This window comes from Mustela nigripes, chromosome 9 (assembly GCF_022355385.1).
Source record: "Mustela nigripes isolate SB6536 chromosome 9, MUSNIG.SB6536, whole genome shotgun sequence".
Lineage (NCBI taxonomy): Eukaryota > Metazoa > Chordata > Mammalia > Carnivora > Mustelidae > Mustela > Mustela nigripes.
The window spans coordinates 73,479,351-73,502,549 of record NC_081565.1 but is presented as its reverse complement, the minus strand read 5'-3'; the positions used below and the strand labels follow the sequence as shown (position 1 = coordinate 73,502,549).

Sequence of the window (23,199 nt, the reverse complement as noted above, 5' to 3'; positions counted from 1 at the left end):
ATAGATGTACCTTCTCTTGATTTCTGTATTTCTGTCTTTTACACCAACACAAATTAAATATGAAGTCAAATTCAAGCAGTGTATTTTTGGCTTTACTGTATCTTTTAGAAAGGTAAACAACAAAGTTATAGACTTGGAATCAACCGGATACTCATACTGAATGACAGACTGTTGGGATCTGTCCTGAAAAATCTAATACCTCCCACATCTCTACTGACAGTATTAATTAAAAAAATACTTCTTCTTCCTGACGCAATTCTCTTTTTTTTTTTTTTTTTTTTTAATTTGAGAAAGAGAATGAGAGAGAGAGCGCGAGAAGGGGGAGGGATGCGGGACTCGATCCTGAGACTCTAGGATCATGACCTGAGCTGAAGGCAGATGCTTAACCAACTGAGCCACCCAGATGCCCCCTGATACAATTCTTTATGAATCGTATTGTAATAGGTTTATCTACTTTCCTCTGAGAATGAACTGGGTAGGATTACAAATGCTAGAAGTTGGGGAAAAAAAAGTTAAATGATCTTGACCTTGGAAGGATGTTCTCACAGAATAAAGATGAAATTCAATAGGAATAAGTACTCTCAGCAGTTGGGGGGCGGGGCGGGGGAGGAATCCATGCAAAAACATGATAGAGGGAAATGCAAAAATGCAGGAGACTGTATGCAGATCAAAGACAACCATATGTTAAAACAGGGCTAGCCATGTCCTATTAACATATTGGGGAAAAAAAGAACAAACAAGGTGCTGGCAGAAAAACAGTTACAGAAGCCCTCTGCACTCTATTGCTCTATTTCTTGGAATGATCTATTTAGACAAAAGACAAAGATTTCTGGACTCACATATATCTCAGTTCGGGAGAAGGTGCCCAAATACCATCTACTTAGACTTCATAACCATACCGCAAGCGCTGGGCTCCATTACAGGCATTTGTTGTTTCCAGAAGAAAACAATTAGGATGATACAGGACAAGGTTTCATTGCTGCCTTTTGAGAAACAATGGAAAGAACCCATCACGTTTCACAAAAAGAAGAAAGCAAGGCCTAAGAGCATCATGAGGCCAACCTCAATCAGCTGGAAAAGTAGATACATTCCACTGGGTTCCAGAGTCCCAGTGTCCCCAAAGGATGGAACCTGAAATGAGTTTCAGGACAGATTACATCCCAATATCTGAAAAGTTCCTAACAAAGAGAGATGATGACCAAAGAATTAATTCCTCTCAAGGGATGATGTTCCCAACACTCAGTACAGAGGGCAATCCGCGAAGGATAAATTGGGGAACGTTAGGGAGGTGACTCGAGTGTGGGGTGCAAGCTTGGACCTTAAAGCCCATTCTTAATGGGATTCTATAATTAAAACTCTCCTTGAAAAACTTCACATGTGTTAATTATAGTCATCAAGACTCATAAAGCAGACTTCCTGGAAAGAAAGCAAAGGGGTCTAAAACAACAACAATAACTTCCTGTCCACCCCTCACAATGTACAAAAAAAAAAAAAAAAAAAAAAGGAATAAAAGCAGAGAGAAAAACCTCATCCATGTAAATAACAGCAAAACACTTATGGGCCAAAAGCAGTACAGAGAGAGCAAACCGAACGAGGCCGCCGGGGACACGCGCAGCGCTCCTGGCTCGGCCAGCAGTCCAGGGCAGAGGGCTGCACGGACATGGAAGGTCCGGACAGGGAGGGGAAGGCAGGGTGAGGAACGCCTAGCTGAAACTCGCCTTGCTACCCACGCGGGCTGTGGAGGAGCGCAAGATGAAGCCGCGGCAAAGCTTGTAGACCAAAGCTGCGGCTTGCCACGGAGCCTTCTGGGACCCCAACCTCTGGCAAGCGGGGGGCTGAAAACACACTGACTGTCATCTTTCAGCCCTGCAGCTCAAGAGCATGGGACGGACACCGAATGACCCAAGACAAATAGGGAAGGAAGTCAATGAGATTCCACCCACACCATTTTTGGACAAAGAGTAGGGCCAGGCACAATTGGGAAAACTCCAAAGAGAAAATGAAGACAACGCACGCACAGAACATGCAAAAAGCAAAATGAAGACGACACTTTGGAAGATTCACTCCAGGAAACAGAAGAAGAAGAAGAAGAAACAAAAACAATGTATAACTGTTTTGTACTAATACGGTATTAAAAAATGGAATAAGGTAGAAAGCATCAGAGCTAGGAAACGACATAAGGAGGGGGAAAAGTGATACTGCAGAACTTGAAGACGAAGCTGGAGAATAAGAACTGTACAGCAGAACACTCCGTGATTCCAAACCTACTTCCTAGCGCGTGCCAGTTAGATGCCAACCACGGCCCCAGCGGTGTTGCAGGGAAGCCATCTGAGCGAATCCCACAAGGAAAAGAATGGAGAAAGGAAGCAGTCAGAGGCAAGTTGACAGCTTTGGTAGAGAAACAACAGAAGTCCAATACATGAAGCACTGGCGTGCCGAAAGGAGCAAAACATTCCTGTGGAGAGAGAAGATAGTCAGGGATCAGCTGGGGAAAACCCCCGAAATGAAAGGACAAAGGTGCAGATGGAATGGGGTCCGAGTGCATCAGCAGAAACAGTGAAGATGATCCAACACTGAAGCAACGCCTGGTGAAGTGACTAAACTTCTGTGTTAAGAAAAGAAAGAGAAATCCAGGGAGAAAAAGCAAAGCACAAAGGAAAAACCATCTGGCTGCCGCAGCCCTCTCATCAAACGTAGATGGCGGTAGTGACCCCGTGGCAAGCGATATGGGTGCACATCGATGTGGGTGCACATCTCGGATGCGTAGTCTGAGAACACTAGCCCCGGCCGGCCGCTGTTAGCACATGAATTCCACGGAGACGCATTCTCAAACACACAAGAACGCCAATAAATATATTCTCCATGGACCCTTCACGGAAAGTCTATCTGAAAGTGTAATCCGGCCAACTCAGAAGTAAATGAAAATAAATAAAAGCATACAATTAAAGAAAGTGAGAGAAGAAATATCTGGTGATGAGCATTTATTTCAATAATGCTAAACAAGTAATTTTTAACTATAGACACGAATATATATAAAGACTAAAATCTATGAATGAAAGCTGAATAATAAGCAATACATAACAAAATACTTCAATGGGTTTCTTTAGGCTTAACTAGAAATGATTCCCTTGATCATCCCAGGTACTAGATACGAAATCGAAAAATGAAGAGTTTTAGAAAATGAGAAAATAAAGAGTATGAACTTTGCAAAACTACAGAATCGTTGGTGAAATGTTAAAGTTTGCATAGGCCCACAAGGTCAAATGTCAGCTTTATTTCAGGTGAAATGAAAGAAGGTAAAGGGGCGCCTGGGTGGCTCAGTGGGTTAAAGCCTCTGCCTTCAGCTCGGGTCGTGATCTCAGGGTCCTGGGATCGAGCCCCGCATCGGGCTCTCTGCTCAGCAGGGAGCCTGCCTCCCCCCCTCTCTCTCTGCCTGCCTCAATGCCTACTTGTGATCTCTGTCTGTCAAATAAATAAATTAAAAAAAAAAAAAAGAAGGAAGGTAAGATGGGAGAGTACAAGCAGAAGGAGCACAAAGCATTTCAGGATAACAGAGCAAACAGACTGAATCTGAAGAGTCAGAAAGTTGTAATCTGGGGGAGAGCAGAATGCAGAGAATGTGGATTACAAAAGGAGTGTGGAGGTAGGTGGGGAGGAGGGGGCGCGCCTGGGTGGCTCAGTCAGTTGGGTGTCTGCCTTTGGCTCAGGTCATGATCCCAGGGCCCTAGCATCGGGCCCTTCATTGGGCTCCCTGTGGGGAGTCTGTTTCTGGCTCTGCCCCTCCCCCCTCTGCTCATGCTCTCCCTCTGTCTCCAATAAATAAATCTTAAAAAAAAAAAGAGTGGGGCGCCTGGTGGCTCAATGGGCTGAGCAGCTGACCCCTGATTTCAGCTCAGCTCATGATCTCAGGATCCTGATACTGAACCCCACACTGGGCTCCCATCAGTCTGCTTGTCTCTCTCCCTCCCCCTCTGCCCCTCCCTTTCACTCTCTCAAATAAACAAATGAGTAACAACAACTTAAAAAAAAAAAAAAAAAAGAGCATGGAAACTACCTTGAATACCATGTATATACCTCTCATGCCAACTGACACAAATATCCTTTTTACATTCAAAATAAGAAAACTTCTGTTTTCTGTACGTTTAGCCTTTCACTGACCATCAGTAAAATTACAGGGACAGAACTGAACTTTCAGAAGAATGTCCTTAGCCACTAGACAAGTTGATAGTGTTCTTATAAGAGTTTTATCATTTCATACATTCAGTGTTGTCTCAGGGAAGACACAAAAAATAAAATACATATATACAACAAAATGTGTTAATCGTATCAGTACCATTAAGATTTAGGGAACCATTATAATCCTAATAGCACTAACTTGTCTATCAGAGGAATAAGAAAAATTCAGAAAATGCAAATTACATATCAGGGAAGCAAAGAATGGAAGGAATACAGATCAGGGGTTAGTAACTTAAATCTACAGTGTCAAATTGGGCTTGCTGCTTATTTTTGTAAGTAAAGTTTTACTGGAACATAGCCATACCCATTCACTAATAAAGTCTGTGGCACAGCTGAATGGTTGGAACAGAGATCATATGGCCCACATAGCCCAAAATATTTACTGTCTCACACTTTGTATTAATAAAGTTTCCCAACCCCAGGTTGCCTGGGTAGTTCAGTTGGTTAAGTGTCTGATTCCTGATCTCAGCTCAGGTCTTGACTCAGGGTCATGAGTTCAAGCCCTATGTTGGGCTCCACACTGGGCCTGACTATATTTAAAAAAAAAAAAAAAAAAAAGTTTCTCAACGCCTGGTAACAGGTGAACAAATTTCTCCATTACATGGGCAGGTGGGGTCCAGGAAGTAGAGGTGTGGGATGGGGGAACAATAAACAGTATTCCATCTCTGAAGCCGATAAACTGAGAAACATAGCCTGAAGAATACCACTAGAAGCTACAGAGACTACCAATAGTAAAATTAAAAGTAGACTACGATGTTTCAAATTATCAGAGGTGGAAAACGCAAGAAGAGATCCAATACAAACCAAACGGCAAAGGAAGGGGAGAGGGAAGGAGGAAGAAATGGAAAGAGGAAGCAAACTACCAGACATCAATGAAAGGATCAGAAGACAGAAATCAGGGACACCTCGGTGGCTCAGTTGGTTAAGCGGCTGCCTTCGGCTCGGGTCATGATCCCAGCGTTCTGGGATCGAGTCCCGCATCGGGCTCCTTGCTCGGCGAGGAGCCTGCTTCTCCCTCTGCCTCTGCCTGCCATTCTGTCTGCCTGTGCTTGCTCTCTCGCCCTCTCTCTCTCTGATAAATAAATAAAATCTTTAAAAAAAAAAAAAAAAGACAGAAATCAGCAAAAAACCCAATCGTATCTATGCTATCAACATGTTTAAGTAGAATGAACTCACCTATTTAAGGAAAGATACTCTAAACTGAGGGTAAACAAAAACAAAATAAAAACTCTGAGAGGAGCAATAAGATATTAAGAATAGTTGAAAACAGATGGAGAAATAGGCCAAGCAAATGGAAATAACAGAAGTAAAAGATCCATATTAACATCCAACAAAGTTGAATTTCAGATAAAATAGAATTGACTTATGTAAGAAGGCAATGTTATAAAAGTTTAATTCGTGTGGATATTTTAAAGGTACATGAAAACAGAATTCTTATATATAGAGAAGAAAAATCTTTGGAAATAGAAGTTGCCATAAACACCAGAGTTTTAGAAGACTTTAGCTCAATTCTCAGGACTTGGTAAACTCACAATATAATATAAATAAGGAGATTAACAAAAAATATAAGCAATAAAATTAAATAACACTCATAAATTTATATTTTATTACATATACATACTTTATGTATTCATAGAACAAAAATTGACTACATACTAGGCTACAATACATTCCAAAAAGTAAAAACAGTACAGACCACATTCTCCTATCAAATTGACGTTAAGAGTAGGAATAAACAATGAAAATCACACTTAGAAAACTTTAAATTATCCTAAACAACCCTGGTTCAAAGATAAAAATCAAAACCATAATTTTAGACTATCAGTAGAAGAATGATATAAACACTACATAGAAGCAAGTAGAAAATTTCAAAGCTTTAAACACTTCTAACTCAAATCCAGAAAATGCTAAAAAAAACAACCAAACAATTTTAATTCAAAAAAATTGGAAAAGGACAATCAAATAAATTGCAAGAAAGAAATAAAAGCAAGAATAAATAACACCGGTTCCAAGACCATACAATGGGGAAAGAATTTATCTTTTCGGGATGCCTGGGTGGCTCAGTCAGTTGAGCATCTGCCTTCAGCTCAGGTTATGATCCCAGGGTCCTGGGATCGAGTCCCGCACTGGGCTCCCTGCTCGGTGGGGAGCCTGCTTCTCCCTCTGCCTACCTGTCCTCCACTTGCAATCATCCTCTCTCTCTCAGGCAAATAAATAAATAAAATCTTAAAAAAAAATTTATCTTTTCAATAAATGGTACTGAGAACAACTAGATATCACTTGTAAAAAAGAAAAAAAGGAAAAAAAAAGTCAGAACCCTACCTCACATCATATACAAAAATCGCCTCAAAGACCTACATCAAAGACCTAAATCTATAAAACTCTTAGAAAAAAATGTGAAGGTAAATATGAAACCAAAAGTATAAGAAACAGCAGAAAAAATAAAATGAACTTCATCATAATTAAAAACTTTGTGTTTCAGTATAATTTTGTATATGGCCAAACCTGTCATATAATGTTTCTTTTCTTTTCCCCCTGGAGACATTCATCCTAGAGCACTCCATCCTTCTGCAGATAAATACTCAATTTCCTAGAAACAGCTAAGATAATAAAGTTGAAGTTAAAAGTGTTTTTTTAAAAAAAAAATTACAGAAAAGAAAATAAAGGCTGTATAATAGAAATTAATCCAATAAAATGCAAATGAGTTTTTTTAACTCATCAAGTCACAGTCACTAATGTAAACAAGAGGTGGCAAAGTAAACTAATACAACCTTTTTGAAAGATAAGGTGGTGATGTGTTTCAAAATTTAAAATAAGCCTGTCATCTGGCTGATGACCTACCCCCGAGGGACTTACCTACTGAAGGGATCAACTGTACAAGTATACACAATGGATACCCTACAATATTCACTGTAGCATTAATTATAACATTTTATAAAGGAATAAAACTATCCATCAGTAAGGGTCAGGTATAGATGATAGTGCGCTGGTGAATGTTTTAACAGTAACCTCCCAGTGGAGGGTAAGCCCTGATTTGCAGCACTTGCCAATTTCCATGGTGTAAATACTCCCCATCGTGGCTGAGTTCAAGCTGTCAAAGTGAAGTCAGAATTTAGAAGATATGTGTACAACTGGCTTTCATGTGCTAAGAGCAGCACTATATGAATGAAAATACACTGCAACTACAAAAACTGCAACTCTACAATTGCACTCTACATTGCAACTCTAACAACCCATAAATATGAGGCTAAAGATTTACATTAACATGACAAGAAAGATATCCATTACATATTATTGGATGAGAAAAGCCAATTATATACAGAACTTATGTTGCATAATCTATAACAGTATGAACTTAAGTGTATTTCGTTGTCATTTTAGAAGAAAAAGAATTGTACAACAGTGATTTATAAACACTATGTTCAAACTACTTTTGCCTATAGCAACAGAAGTATATCTAACTTTCATGTAGTCCTTAAACCAGATTAAGACCTTCATTTTAAAACAGAATAGTAGAAGATCAACCGAGTTGGCCTCAAAATAATTAAAAGCTTCTGTATTAAAAAGTACAAAACAAAGAGAAAGAAAAACAAAAGACTGGGGCTAAGTTATTTACAGTAAATATGAAAACGGCTAATTTCATATGTATGTTCAGAACTCATAAATAGACAAAGGAAATAAAGAGTCAACTTACAAAATTGGAGGCCCAATTAGAAACAAACACATGGGCTAATGATTGTTCTCACTAGTGATCAAATAAATGCAAATTCTCAAATTACATATGATTTCTTTGCTTGGTAACTTATTGATACCCTCCCTAATATTGTTCATGATGTTGCAAATCGCATACAATCACTTCAAGACATGTTTTAGGTGTGTGCAATCAAGTCATAGAATTTTTCATATCCTCAGACCTACAATTAACATTTCTACTAATCTATTCTAATACAGTATGTGTGTTTAAAAAATACTAACTCCAGGGGCACCTGGAATTCCCCTGCATGCTCCGGGTGGCTCAGTCAGATAAGTGTCTGCATCCAACTTGGGTCGTGATCCCAGGGTCCTGGGATGGAGCCCTGCATCAGGCTCCCAGCTGATCAGGAATCTGCTTCTCCCTCTCCCTCTGCCTGCTGCTCCCCCTGCGTATGATCTCTCTCTCTCTCTTTCTCTGTGAAATAAATAAATAAGCCTTTAAAAATAAAATAAATAAAAATTTAAAATGTTAACTCCACCAAGAATTTCATCAAAGCATAATTTTTAAAATGGTTACATTGGAGAGGCACCTGGATGGCTTAGTCAGTTAAGCACCATATGATTATACCTTTGTAAGAAACATAAAAATAAAATAGACAAGAAAGGATTACACACAAAAAATGATTTTCTTAGGTTAGTACACTCTGGATAAATGTATAAATAAATTTTATAAGTTTTTCAAACTTGCTATAAAAAGCCGTTTCCATTATTTTATAATATTTCAAAAATCACTGAAAAATCACACATAAAAAACATTATTGTACACCAGACACTATTGTAACATTTTGTGTCAACATGATACTTCAAAAAAAGTTAATATCCTTTAAAAAACAGTTATTAACATAGAACAGATTGTCATTTTGAAGGCCAACATCAAAACAATATAATGTATTTCTTAGGAATGTAAGAAAATTCTTAAGTGGAGGAAAATAAACACATCTTGATTCAAACTCTATTAAATACAATGGTTTTTTTCTCATCATTAAACTATACTATTTTAGGAAACAATCATACCACCAAAGGATAGCTATCTGAAGTGCTCTTGTTTTGTTCCCAGAGAATAAAATACAATATAAATTCAGTTGGTAGCATACTGTTTAAAGATACATTATATAAAGGATGAATATTTTTAATAGAAAAAAATAAATCATTGTGTGATTCTATGATTCAATACACTGGGATGCACAATGCATTAATTAATTCTGGGAAGGACAGATCATAATTTGAGTAGCAATTCACAGACTCTAGGGATTTAGAAAAACCCTAGACAAGATTCTCTGTTCCCATAATAAGCATGGCCTGGAGTGGAAAGCCCTACAGCAAATGTATTTCTCAAAGGACACAGCTGGGGATTTTGATGAAAATATATTTGGAGTTAGGATTTCCTAAGAAATACTATTAATGAAGTCCTCCTATAATTTCCTCCATTAAAATGCAACCTCTTCCCAAGATTTGTATGGATAGGAAAAAACAAATTACCAGAAACAAATTAAGCAAGATATAGGTATCTTCTCTCATAGAAGACATGGGAAACTTTGGGAACTCGTCATTACATGAGATGTATATGTGCCCAAAATTTTTTAGTCATTTCTAATGCGCTCTGTGTAACATCTCAGATGGTGACCCAATGTATCACAGGAGAAACCAGCATGTTCATACCACTTCTTAGTCCTTGAACACATCATGGCCCTTCCATCTCTAGACTCTGTGTCCCCACTAAGCTTGTTGTTAACATTTATTAGTATTATGCCAATTTATTAGTTCTTGACCCATCAGGAATTGGTTGGTAATAAAAATAGAGGCTGATTTCAAGTATCCTTTGTTTCAGCACTCCCTCGCTCTGCTTTCAAATTATTCAAAATTATTCAAATTATTCAAAATATATTTGCCTACATTTCCAGTCAAGAAATCCTCATAAGTCGATTTCTATCTTGGACAAAAGCAGCCCATTCTGAATGTTGGTCATAAATGGAAATAGGCTTGAGGGCCCATTGAATAACGAGTTCCCTGGGCTTGGATGTGACAGCCCAGACGGTGAACAGCTCCAAAGAGAATGTGAACAGCACCGACTCCTAGGTGCCTTTCTCAGCGAAAATTGCAAGGTGACTTCTACATTCTGGGCCTCCACCTGAGTGTGAATCCACTTGGCAAGAACAGCTCAGGCTACTACTTCTCTACTTACTGCCTTGGGCAGCTGGCAGGTGCTCTATTGTAGGAGAGGGAAGCCAGGTGAAGCAGATTTCCTGGACAACGATCTCTCCAGAGACATTCTAATAACCCATGGCCACATTAGCAGAGTTCTCAATACAGGAAGAGACGCACTTCCATCACCTTCAACAGCTGTCAGATATGAAGAAAGAGAGCAAGAGAGAGAAAGGAGCCACATTGTCACTTTCCTTTATAATGTGTGCACGGTTTTTCTCGGGACACTGCTGGATACAGGAGTTCTGGGCTCGGTCTACGTAAGCCCCTTGGGGACCGAAAGGTCAGGAGAGAACGCACACAACCTGAACTCCTTCCGAACAGCCCAGACTGCTGCACTTGCTCATCTCACACCCCGGGATCTGGGAGAAGAGGGCACAGGGGGCGTGACCATGAGGAGGAAAGGCGGCAGGGCAGTGGGGCAGGCAAGAGCCGCTGCCGTGGCCCAGCTCTTCCTGAGCAAAGACTCCAGGCCCCGGGAGCAGCGCACCCTTCCCTTGCTCTCCAGGCTCCGGCAGCCCCACCAGCGACAACACCCTCTGCCCAGCCAAGCCCCACTAGACCCCCCCCCCTTTCTCTCCTTCACCTGTGACTGTTCCCCTCTTCCCCTGCACCCGTCCAGCTTCAAATCTGCGATCCAGCTGAAAAGATCATGGCCGGGAGGAAAGCGGAGGTTGGTAAATGCCCAACACCCGCCTGGCACGCCCAAGGGAATCGGGTGCTTCTGAAGACCCAGGCCAAGAATCTAGCTGTTTCTTCACGGAGCCCCTTCTCCAGAATGCAAGCAAGAGACACAGGAAGCCTCCTTCTTGAAGTGTCTCTGACATGGCCATGACAGCTGAGGGCAGCTCGGAAAAACAGCCCTGTTTCTCTGGTTTCAGTGAAAGCCCCGTGGTGAGGGCGGGGAAAAGGGGCACAGTCCAGTAAGAAGAAATGGACAGAAACGGCCTGTTCGTGGGTTCATTCGAAATCTTCCCTGGAAGGCCCTAGAAAAGGGACCCACGGGCTCCCAATACAAAGCGGTCCCCCAAGCCTGCTCTGCCGAGTGTGTGAGGGCTCCCGGGCCCAGGCTCAAAGTGCCGACCTGCGCTCACTGAAAACTGCAGAAATGGGCTCAGGCAGCAGAGATTCTGTGCAAGCACGGGAAAAAAGCATTGCTAAAAGGCCAACGATGGGGAAAAAATCATAGCAGTAAGTCGAAGGACGTGGCCTGAGGGTCCCTAAGAAAGCACGGAGGCCTGAACAGGGCAGCGCCGGGTCCCTGCGCCTGCCCCTCCGGCTCCACCCCTGCGCCTGCCAGGCTATCGCCCTTCCTGCAGGAAGCAAGAGACCCATGCTGATATGACAGCAGGCTTCTGATACCATTCCCTGTGAAGGCGACGAAACTATCAGCAGCAGGCCAGGCAGCATGAGGGGCAGCTCCCGGCAGCCTCGCTCACGCCTCCTCACTCCTCCCTGGAGCTGCGGGAGCCGCCGGCAGGGCGCTCAGAGTCTCTTCGGAGGGGAAGCTAGGGCCGCCAGGGCGGCCAGGAGTCCAGCGGACCTGCCAACGCCTCCTGGAGAGCCTGTGGCTGCTGGAGGGCTGGGGCTCAGGCCCCCCTCGTCCAGGCCGAAAGCGGCCAAGATGCCAGGGCTGCGGAGAAAGTTGGAAAGCAGCCCTCAGATCTGGTCCCATCTCTTCACTCCACAGGTTTCTACTGAGACAGTAAAGGAACAAATGAAAGAAACACCTTCAGGTTAGTTCAAGGAGATAGGGCGGGAGTCCCTGACTTCCCTTCTGTTACAGGTTTTAGAAAAAACAAAAATCCAAATAACTCCCCCAAGATGCAGAGCCACGAGGTACATATGTAGCCGAATAAAGTCTCACGATGCCAGTAAGCCACCACTTTTGCGTGATGTACCCATTTTCAAAACTATCACTAGTCTTACTTAGAAAGACAAGAGTTAAACACTTAACAAGTACCCTGGCATTCTTTTAAGGGCAAACTAGGAACAAGAATTAAAGTCATCCTGTATTATTAGAACAAGTCACAGGAAATGGGTCAGCTCTTTAGGACAGGAGGAAAACTGCACTTGCCATCTGCAGAAGGAGCATATAGTATAACAGAGCAGCTCTGAAAAGCCTCGGTCCTAAAATATCAACTCACGTGACCAGAAAGTAACACTGCATCTTTGCCTTAAAAAAAAAAAAAATAAAAACAGAAACAGAAAACAAACAAACAAACAAAATAACGACAACAACAAAAACACCAAAAAACACCAAAACCTACTCAAGCTGCCTGGGTGTTAACAAAAGCAAAGGCCTGGGCTAATGCTATCCTCCCTATCTATCTGTACAGAAATACAAGTAGAAAGAGAGATCTGAAGGCTCTCCAGCGACTGAGATGAGAATGTTCAAGTCATAAGAAAGATTCGCGATTACTCAACGCAGGCCTACAGCACCTTCCTCCTTTCTAGCAAATGCACTGCATCCTATTTTGAAACCCAGCGGCGCAGGAGAGCTTGCCCAGCACTGGCTCACTCACTCCCTGCTGGTAATCATGAACCAATCTCAAGTCCCTGCCCTCTGGAAAAGGAAGGAGAACGGTGCATTTTGTTCAATTAACGACGTATTCTATTTCGCCAGATTAAACGGTTGCTAAAGAAAGTTAATCATCTCCTAAAACCGCACTCACAAGTGTCCTTTTAATGTATTAAAGCACCCAACTTCCTTTCACCAGATCACAGCCACGTTTGAAAGAAGCACCAACTTGGAAGTTCCTGAAATTGGAAGGAAATGTGCATGTCAGGGAGTCGAAGGCGCCCCTCCTTGCGATGAAAGCCCTGTCATGAAAGAATGAATGGGTGGGTGGTATCTGCAAGGAAGGGCTATTTGGGGGGCCTCTGCCCAACAGCTGGAACGGGGGAGGGGGGGACACTGAAGCACTTGTCTTTAGAAGCAACTTGTCAGTTGCAGCCACCAGGAAATATATGGAGGGTGCCACCCATCACCCTGCTTGCTCCCACGGCAAAAGGAAAAGCAGGAAAGAAACAGGAAAAATGAAGAACTTTATGTTTTAAGTTTTGAAAATATAAAAAAGCAGCAGAAGAAAAACTTTTCCGAGTTTTTCACAAGGGATAGTGAACAAAGAACAGTGACAACAACAGCAAAATCAGATTCTGGGAAGAGGAAATAAATTCATCACTTCAGCTCTCTGAAGGAAAAAAAACCTCAAGGCTGTCTCTTAGAAATATGCAGGAACAGGTTTCTGAACATCACTCTTCAGTTCCTGCAAGACAGCCAAAGAGTCTCACTCTTGCTCTTTTTAATTTGCGGATCAATTATTGTTCCCTCTATGAGGTTGCCGGAATATAATGGCATTAATAACACTCGCGTTCCCAACTGCCCCACAATCCATTACACACTTCCTTGAAACAACTACTTTGTTTCCAAAGCACTCAAACCGATCACTGTCCAAAATTAATCCTGTAATAAAGGTGTATGGAATTTTTAAATTTCAAAGGACCTGTGTGTGTAACAGTTTTCCATTCAAACTGCTACAAAAACTGCCATTGGCTTTTCAACCCTGAAACAATATGAGAATGCTCAACTGAATCATTCTCGCTAGACAATGAATGAGAAGCAGGCAAGGAGACAAAGACTATTCTAGCGCTCAAACAGAATTCCTTTTACGGTGCCCCGGGTGGCCCCCAAAACAGCAAAGAGCTGTGGCAAATGGAGACCATATGGATGGTACCCTCAGACGAAAGCAAAAAGCTTGACCTTCACATCCTCCAACTGCTTCCTTTGGGGGAATCCAGCTGCCCACCCTGCCCACACCTTCCTCTGCCCATGAGTCCCTGGGGTTCCTGACAAAAACAGAACCAGGGTAAATTGAGCAAGGTTTTGTGTTACATCGAGACACAAACCCGGAGGAGCCTCTATCTTTGCCTTCATGGAGCTTCCAATCCAGCTGAAGCTCAGGGCAAGCGGTCAGTAATCATTTCTCTCAGTTAAAGGCAAAAAAAACCCGATATGCTCCAAGGAAATAATTCTCAAGATCATCTGCTTTCCCCAGTTGTGTAATCCCCGGAAAGCTTCTACAATGGCCTTCAGATTATTTTGTTTTTTTCTTTGTATTAAGAGCCAATAAAAAAAAAGCCAACGTCAGGAAGGATAAAACTCAGAAGGACAAGTCGTCCGAGGGCGTCAACTGAGAAACAACAAAAACTGTGAAAAAGTGCTACAACTGTAGTGTTTCCCGTTGACAAATAAGAAATGAGGAGTGTCTCGCCCAGCACATTCTTTTACATATATTAGATGCTTACTGTAGGTTCATTTGACCAGCATTCTGTACGCAACCGTTCTTTCATAAGATATGTCTGTTTAAAAATAAATAAATAAATTGGAGGAAATGTTTGTTTTCCAGTAACTGGCAAGTGTTTGCGGAATAAATAAATTTGAAATATGTTCATAACTTCATTTTTAAATAATACTCATTTTGTTCTTAAAAATTCAACCATGAAGGTTTTTGACAAAATATCCTACACTGATCTCAGAAATGATGGCTAGGTATAAAGGTCAACCCCAGAGCTATAAAGTGAATGCAAATTCACTTTCTCAGCATCAAAATACAGGTATTTATTTTTGCATATAAAGCCCAGATCCATGACCACCTAGGATTTATGAACTCATTTCCTATAGTATGATTAGGTCCTTTTCTTACTTTTACTACCTGTTAGATGAGAAATCAGACAGACTTTTACATATCAGTAACATAACAAATCAAAGGTGATTGTCGAACAACTTCCTATAATTTTATTAGTAACAGCTGTTCACACAAAATCGTGTTTGGGTCTGAGAACAGCTCTGTCTTTAATGTTACTCCATTCGGCAGAACAAGAGAAAACATTCACTGTTTACTGTAGTCAGTTACTGCCACAGCTTTAATTACCAACAATCACACATTTTACCTTCTATTGCTACTTCACACTTGCCTAGGATTATTTCTGCAAAAATCTTAACACTGCTGGAAAGCCATTATAAAGGTTTCCTTTTGAAAAATGTCCTTGCCCTCCCTCTTTCAACCAGGAAACTAGACTTTAAATTTGTTGCTACAAATACTTGTATTTCCCTCAACCCAAAACAGAGAGTCTGGAGGAAACAGACTCTCTTCCTCCACCTTCTTAAGAAGAAAGCAATCCTAACCTTCTTAAAATGGCTTCTCTTTGCCAAGATGTACCATTTGAGATCCCGATTTTTCCTCTACAACACCCAATCAACATTTCCACTAATATCTACAGAACTAATGACCTCCCGTTAAAGAAAAATTAATATGAATGCTGGAATCAAAATCATCCTTGGAAAATCTAGTTCATTTCTTCTCAAGTGTAAGTTTGCCTGGATCATGAAGAAAAATCTGTTCCTTTTTTCTGCTAAGTTTAGCATAGCACGCAGCCTCACAACTGTGAAAGCTGTTTCAGGTCCTTAAAAATTCATCTGTAATAAAAATCATAACTGTACTGAATAGGCACCTCCGAAAACTGAAAACACACCACCTCTTATTAAGGGGAACTGGGTTGTGGTTTTGTTGTTGTTTTTAATGAAAAGAAGGCTATCAAATTTACTTGTAATAAACAAAATGGCCACTAAATTACTCTTCTGGTCCTCCTTCCTACATTTACCTAAAAATATACATATCGATATATAGGGGATAACTTCACTGCCTAGTATGATTTTAACATGTGCCGAAGTTCGCATAGGAAGAAATAACATGTAAACAGACCCACGAGTTACAGGGCAGATCCAGACAATAAATCTACACAAATCTCGACGCAAAAATCTTACTCTGAAGGCTTTGCTATAGAGTCAGAGCTACAATTCTGATTTTCATGAGGGATGCCCCCATTTCACCCTCCAGATATAAACTGTAAGTCCTTTGTTTCAAAGAAACAAACAGAAAAAAGGCAGAAAGAAAAAGACGAGATGCATCCCAATAAATCCTGACATTTAGAAACATATTGGACACTTGGAAGCTGAAAGAATAGCAAAACTAAAACTCGCTGGTTGTAATGCAGCCGCATCAACACTGTGTTTTGGCATTTCCCGGGACAAGCGGTTATTGGGGCCGCTCATAGGGTCCCCTGCCTTCTGCTGTTCTGAGTGGCCATCCTAGAAGGCCACTAACTTCTGGGTTGATTCAGACCATCAACCCCCATCCCTCTCCAGGGAACTCGATTGCGGGGTGGCGGGCCAGGCACTTTCACCCAGACCCACGTGAATGAACCCTCCCTCCTGTCTGAATCCACCGGAGCATTCCCAGACGGCCAAGTGCGCTCCTGCTCTATAACTGTCCAGTTTTCAGGAAAAACTGTATACCTCGCAACTCAAAAGAGTCCATGTGCGACTCTTAAACCTCTGTTTAATCACTGTGCTTCTCATCTGACTGTACAGATGAATCACAAAAACCTCTGCAGTTGCCACCTATGCTCTGGAGAAACCTGGAACTCACTCTGTCCAGCGCGTCGTGGAGAAAGTGTATGGCCCGGAGATAACAGGGTTAAACCAGCTTCTACGCAATAAGAAGTAGCCAAGATAGGGAATGGTTTATCTTTTTTTTTTTCCTTTTCAATTCTCATACTTTAAGCATCGCTGTCACCATTCCCAAACACATGCAGCACAGAACCTTAACACACAGGCACAGTACACGAGGTCACATATCACGTTAACACTTCCGATTTTGGAACGCGCGTATATGCAATTGCCTCAAAGAGTTATAATTTTTTAAAGATCGTGATTTTTATCTGCCACAGATTAAAAAACATTATGTATCCCTGTGTCTCCACAATTTATTCATTATTTCATGGTCCCAATTTCTATCAGGAGGGTCAGGAATAAAGGTACTCACTCATTCAACAAGTACTTAAGGGAGAGCATGCTATGAGTTAGAGATCTACTGAGCTGGAAGTTGGGGTTTAATAGTGAGCACTAAAGACACACTCCCTACCCTCCTAAGCTGCTGGTCTAGGATAGGACGAAAATCCACAATCACGCATGTAATTCAGTTAGAGGACCAAGAACATATATTCTTCCAGCTAAGACCGGACTGAACAGCCTGTTTTCAATAGGTGGAACCCAGTCCATTACAAAGGCTTGCTAAATCTTCCTGTTTAATGATTAAGATCTAAAGAGTTGAGATTTTAAAAACATGTAAAATAAGAACAGGTTAACAGAAAATATATAAATATATATCCTCAAGGAACTGATAAAAATTTCAGCACGAATATCTGTAACTAAAAGCAGGAATTCAAAGCCACTTGTTGTATACAATCTTAGGGACACATTAATATTAAATACTGTGACCTATGCACTACAAATACAAACATTTAGCTAATATTCATAAATGTTAATCAGTTAAAGTAAATATAATGTACTATATATGCACAAAGCATATGAAAACTTAAAACCAAGTTAAAATAAGTTATTCGCTCACATATAGATGTAGAATACAAAGCTTTCCTTGAGGAGTCAAGGAAAAACACTTATGTAAGCAAATTCAGAGAACGAATATGGTAAAGAAAACAAGAATTCATTATTAAATATGGTTATTTTACAGTGGTAAGTTTCTGGGCTCATTTTAAAAAAAGAATAAAAATCAAAACATATTGGTACTATATTATTTGGAATACACCAGCATAATTGCTGTACATGTATCAAAACAGCCCACATTTCACTGCTATACTTTCATCTAGGCAGGTAACGACTATTTTCTCTCTCTTGTTTCTTCATATTAGTAATATATAAAATAAATGGTGAACATATTCAAAAGTCCCCCGCCAAGTAAATCCATTTCCACTAACATGACGTCATGGCTTGAACTAAAATTCAGTTTGAAAATAATTTCATACTGAATGTCATTTAAATATAAAAGTGATAAAAGTGACCCCTCCATTTAAATAATGTAGTTAAAAATATTGATAAATCTTGACACTGTGAAAGAACCTCCTTTGGACAGGTGGGAACAGGAAGATGCAGTGAACTCATCCAAGCAGCCGATGGGAGAGCAGATCTTCAAAGAGAAGTCCTCCCCAACACCTTTCCTGGCTCAAATCAACCATTATTTTTCTCCTGGATTCAAAAAACTGTGAAATCCCATGCACACACATACACATGCACACACCTACATTTAGTAGAGAAATCAAACTCATTATGCTACAAAAGCACCATCTCTAGCACAGGAAACTGTAACAAATCTTACCTGATGCCTAGGGGTAGTGTTTCTAACAAAGAGCTGTTCAAATTTGTAAATGCTACTAATGAAGGTAGGTGCTAAATTAATGCCCTATCTTCCCACCACTCCTAATGGGCTCTATTTGGGGGCTGAGGTGAGGCTTATTAAACCCCACTTAAATATCTAATAAGAGAAAAAGTTCTCTATTACTACCACTTCAGCAGGAAAACTGTTTCACTTTTTTGCTCATAAAATCATCTCCCCAAGTGTATTTTTAAAGCACTGTATGTTACTGAAATATACAGTACGTAATTAAACATTCATTTATGTGTATTTGCCTAAAAATCTTCCTCCTAGACATTCAGACTGAAGCCTTCAAACAGACAAGCCCCCGGGGTTCTAACTCCTAGCTTCTGGGGACCTCGAGCTGTCACATTTCAGACAACAGGGAAGGCTTGAGATCTCAAACGCTGTATTCACAGCTAACCATAAACAAAGACTGTAAACAGAGCAAAAGAGAGCCTATTCTTAAGTCTCTCTAAAACACATCCTTTTCCTTTATCTGTACTTAGACACTCTATGCCTATTTCTCTTCCCCTCTTTTTTTTTTTCTCAATCTTGAGAATTCGCAACATACTCAATTACACATGATTCAGCCGTTAGAAGTAGCCCAAAATGAGAATAAAAACATTTTCTTTAAATATTTTTTCCAATTGCAGTTTTCCCCTCCCCTGGCTTCATTCCCTAAAGCCCACCTCTTTTATCCAGCGCTTGCCTTCTGTTCCTTATAAGCATGTGCACATTTATCTAATCTGGTTTCAAGATGAAGACATAAAGCATGGCATGCGAGTTAACCATTTGTAACTATTTGCGATCATTATATTTTGTTCCCTCTTGTAAATGATCCGGTAGATAAGCAGTTCAGTCCCAAAGGCAACTGGTTCCTTAAACCAGGAGATGAAATGCTCAAGAAAGAAACTGCATGCTTCTTAAATCTGAATTGACAATACAATATTTCTTTTTTTCAGACATGTCTGGGAAACATATTTATTATACACACAAATATCTTGAACACAAGTGCAGACATTTTTCAGGCCTGTTACCGCAAAGCTGTTTGCTCTCCCTACCACCATAGCTCAGAGTTATGTCACGCTGACTCCTATGTGCACCCTGATCCTTGATTCTGAACATTCTCTCAAAGATAATTATCAATAGAATTCCTATTTGAGAAATGGCGTTTTCTTGATAACTTAGTGTGAAGGCAGAATGTTGGGTTGTGTTTTTTTTTAAGAGATTAAAGAGAAATTTTTGCTATACACTTCCCGTTTTCCTTCCAGTCCAGATCCCAAAGATACTAAAATGCTGTCCGTTTTAAACAAAAGGTTTCTATTTGCTGCCATGAGAGTAATTGAGAGGCTGCACTGGTTTTCAGTAGTAACTATTGTGAATTCAGGCCTACATCTGGGTTGTCTCATTAAACAAAAGAAACCGGTCGCTGTCAACAACCACACAGCACAACCCTCCCGTATCCCTCCTATTTGGAAGGAATGGTGCAGACGAGAGAAACAAGCCTGCCACCATGCACTGGTAAAGAAACTCTTCAGGGTCCCTCCTTACAGTGGTTTGGTGGCTAGAGAAATTTGAGCTTGCCTGCCTGCCACCTGAATACATAACCCCCTTTCTTTGGAGGGCCAACCACTCGACTCCCTCATCATCAGTGCTTGGGGAATCCAGTCGCGAGTCTGCCCACCCGGCCCCCATTCCCTCCTGACCCCAGAAAGAACTGACAATGGATTCACACCGGCCACCCCACCGCACGCTGTCCCCCAACGTGTCCCGCCACGGCTCGTCATCCTCGGGCCACAGACACACAGACACACGCACACAGCTCCCCTCTCCAACACGGGGCGCCATGGCCAAGACACTGGAAGTTCAACGCGCTGCCCACCTTCCCACCCCTGCGCCTCTCCCTCGAAGTGATTTGCCATTTAGCAGATGCACAGCACATAAACGCACTCCCCGAAGGCACAGCCCTCGGGGATACCAAAAGGCACCAGCCGAGGCCCCGAGCAAGGCAGCCGCGACCCCTCTGTGCGTGTATGTGTGCGCGCGTGTATGCGCGCACGCGCGCGCGTGTATGTGTGTGTTACGCGCCCGCGCGCCCGCGCGGGTGCAGGTAGTGGCCGGGGGCGCGCCCGCCGAGGGTCGGGGCGAGCCGCGGCCGCCCGGGGACGGGGGCCGCGGAGGGCAGCGGTCCCGGGGGCCCGGGGGCGACGGGCGGGGGCCGCAGGGGCCCGGCGGGAGGGCCCACGGCGGCCGGCCGCGGGCTGTACTCACCAAGCAGCAGCAGCTTGAGCTCCCGGCGGGCGTCCCGCTTGTCCCTGCGGAGCTGCCGCTCGATCTCGTCGTTGATCCGCCGAGCTTCCTTGGCCTCCTCGCTCAGGCAGCACGCCATGATGGACTCCAGAGTCATTCTTCCAAAGTGCCTCCGCTGCAGCCCCGCCGGCACCCCCTGCTCACACGCGCGCACACACACCCTCCCGCCCTCGCTCCCCCGAGGCAGCGGTGGCCGCCGAGCCCCCGCCGCCCGGGCGCGCGTCCGGGACGAGCTCGGGGAACGGCCGCGGGGGCCGCGGCCAGGGCCGGGGCCACCAGGTGGGCCGGGGGTGCGGCGGGAGCGGGCGGCTCGGGCCGCCGGGAGGAGCGAGGCGGGCGCGGGAGACGGCCGCGGGCGCTGGCTCGGGGGGCGCGCGAGGGAAGGCCGCCGCGCCCGGCCTCGCTCAGACGCCCGCGCCTCCTTCCCTGGGAACGGGCGGCCCGCCTCGCCCCCCGCGCCGCCGCCGCCGCCGCCGCCGAGGTTCCCCTAAGCCCTGCGCCCGGCGGCGAGAGCACATCCACCGGGGCGTCCCCTCAGCGAGCGGCCGCCGACGGCTCCCCGCGCCCGGCGCGCCCGCTCCTCGCCGCCGCCTGACACGGCTCCTGGGCGCCCTGGGCCCTACCCGCGCCCACCGCCCGGCTCGCGCGCAAACCCTGCTCGCCGGCCCGCCCGCCGCGCGCTCCGCCGCCTCCGCCTCCGCTCCGCCTCCGCCAGACGCCCACCCCCGGCCCCGATTGCCAGGAGCGGAGCGGCTGCTCAGTGCGCGCCCTCCCCCTCGCCACACACACACATTTTCTTCTTTCTCTGAACTGGAGCACAGATCCGGGAGGGAGGCGGCGGCGGCGGCAGCGGCGGCGGCGGCGGGAGGAGGAGGGGAGGCGGAGGGAGGGAGGGAGGGGAGCGGGAGGCGGTGCCGCCCGGCCCCTCCTGGAAGGCTTTCCTGGACTCGCAGCCGCCGCGGCGCGCCTCCCTGCGCGGCTCTCGCCTCGCTGCCGCTCCCTGGCTGGGCCGGCCCCTCGGGCTCTGCGGGCGCCTCCCGCTCCCGCGCCCTGGTGGGGGCCCGCGGGCGCAGCGGTCACGGCCGCCCCCGGCGAGGGGTTGGCCCGGGGCCGCCGCCAACCTGCCGCTGCCCGCCGGCCGCCCGGGCGTGGTGGAGCAGGAATATGGCGGCCTCGGCGGAGGCGCGGGATGCGGCCCCGCCGGCCCCCAGCTCCGGCCGGCTCCGCGAACCCTCGGGGCGCCTGGCGGCCGGCGGCCACCGCGCTCGTGCCCCCCGCTTCCGGGCCGCGCAGGTCGGCGCCCTGGGGCCGCCTCTCGGCCACTTCGGTGTTCCCCCTCTGTTTCTAAAACGCCATTCGGTTAGAAAAGTTATCTCGCGTCACCTCTGACCCCAGTTCAGTTTGGGAACATGGGATAGACTCAGTCGTGCAGTGAGACTGAGGAAGAGGAGGAACTGTCACCGGTTCCCAGAGGAAGGGGGGTGGGGGTGGGGGGGGGGGGGGGGGGGGGGAGGGGGGGAGGGGGTGTTAATAGGCGAAACTGTCCACAAAGTTACGGGAGATAGAAATCTAAATCCTGAGCTGCAAAATGAAGCTGTCCAAGTTTCCAGGAGCCTCCTGATGGCTTCCAGTTTTTCATGCCATTGAGGTGGTTTTTGTTTTGTTACAGGCTCCTCTCTGGCCTTTGAAAAGGCACACGATGTTTAACAGCCAAGTAATCAAATTTATTCTTCTGGCCCCAAATTGAATTATGGTCGACGTACGGGAAAATGCAAAATAATGTGGAAGAAGGAAAGTATAAGATAGGGGGAAGAGGGGGAAAAAAGATTGCCCCGGCAAAATCCCCTTCTAGAGTCCACTTTCAATTGAGACACTTTACTTTAAAATGTGTGTTTATTTTGTTGTCCTACTCGACTGATAAATGGCCACAAAAATCTTGCACAATCAGGTTTTAGTCGGTCTCATAACTGCAAGAGGTGAAACTCAGATTGCCTCCTGCTTTAATGAAAACTGCGGCCTGGAGAGTAAACTGTATTTGTGAAAGGAATCCCTTTTCCACGTTTTCTGCTTTCTGAGATGTTTCTGGAGCAACCTGGTCACCAGAGTGTAAAGTAAGGTCATGACTACTGTGGCTACAGGTCAGGAATGTACATGGGCTCCTTGGATGACAGGTGTGTGACTGCCTTCTTTCATGACACACACACACCAGGACTTAGATCACACAAGTCATGGAGATGTTAGATCTATACTTTAGCTCCCTTTTTAAAAGAATATCTGGCCTTAAAAAAGGATTACGTTTCACATAGGCCAGGAAAGCAGAGAAAACAAACCTCGCCACCTTTCTATGAACCCCTATATAAAGCCACTAGACTTTCTGTGACATTAAAATTTAAAGTTAAATGACTAATGAAATTAAAGATGG

The 23,199-nt window shown here is 44.1% G+C and overlaps 1 protein-coding gene across 1 annotated transcript in view; it reads right to left on the bottom strand.

Moving 5' to 3' along the window:
* GNAQ (G protein subunit alpha q) overlaps positions 1-21,010 on the bottom strand; it is a 307,753-nt gene extending 286,743 nt beyond the window's left edge. Inside the window, exon 1 of the mRNA XM_059411816.1 lies at positions 20,739-21,010. Within this exon, the coding sequence (XP_059267799.1) occupies positions 20,739-20,874 (136 nt within the window). The 5' untranslated portion in view covers positions 20,875-21,010. The remainder of the gene's footprint in view (positions 1-20,738) is intronic.
* Between the last annotated feature and the right edge of the window lie 2,189 nt (positions 21,011-23,199).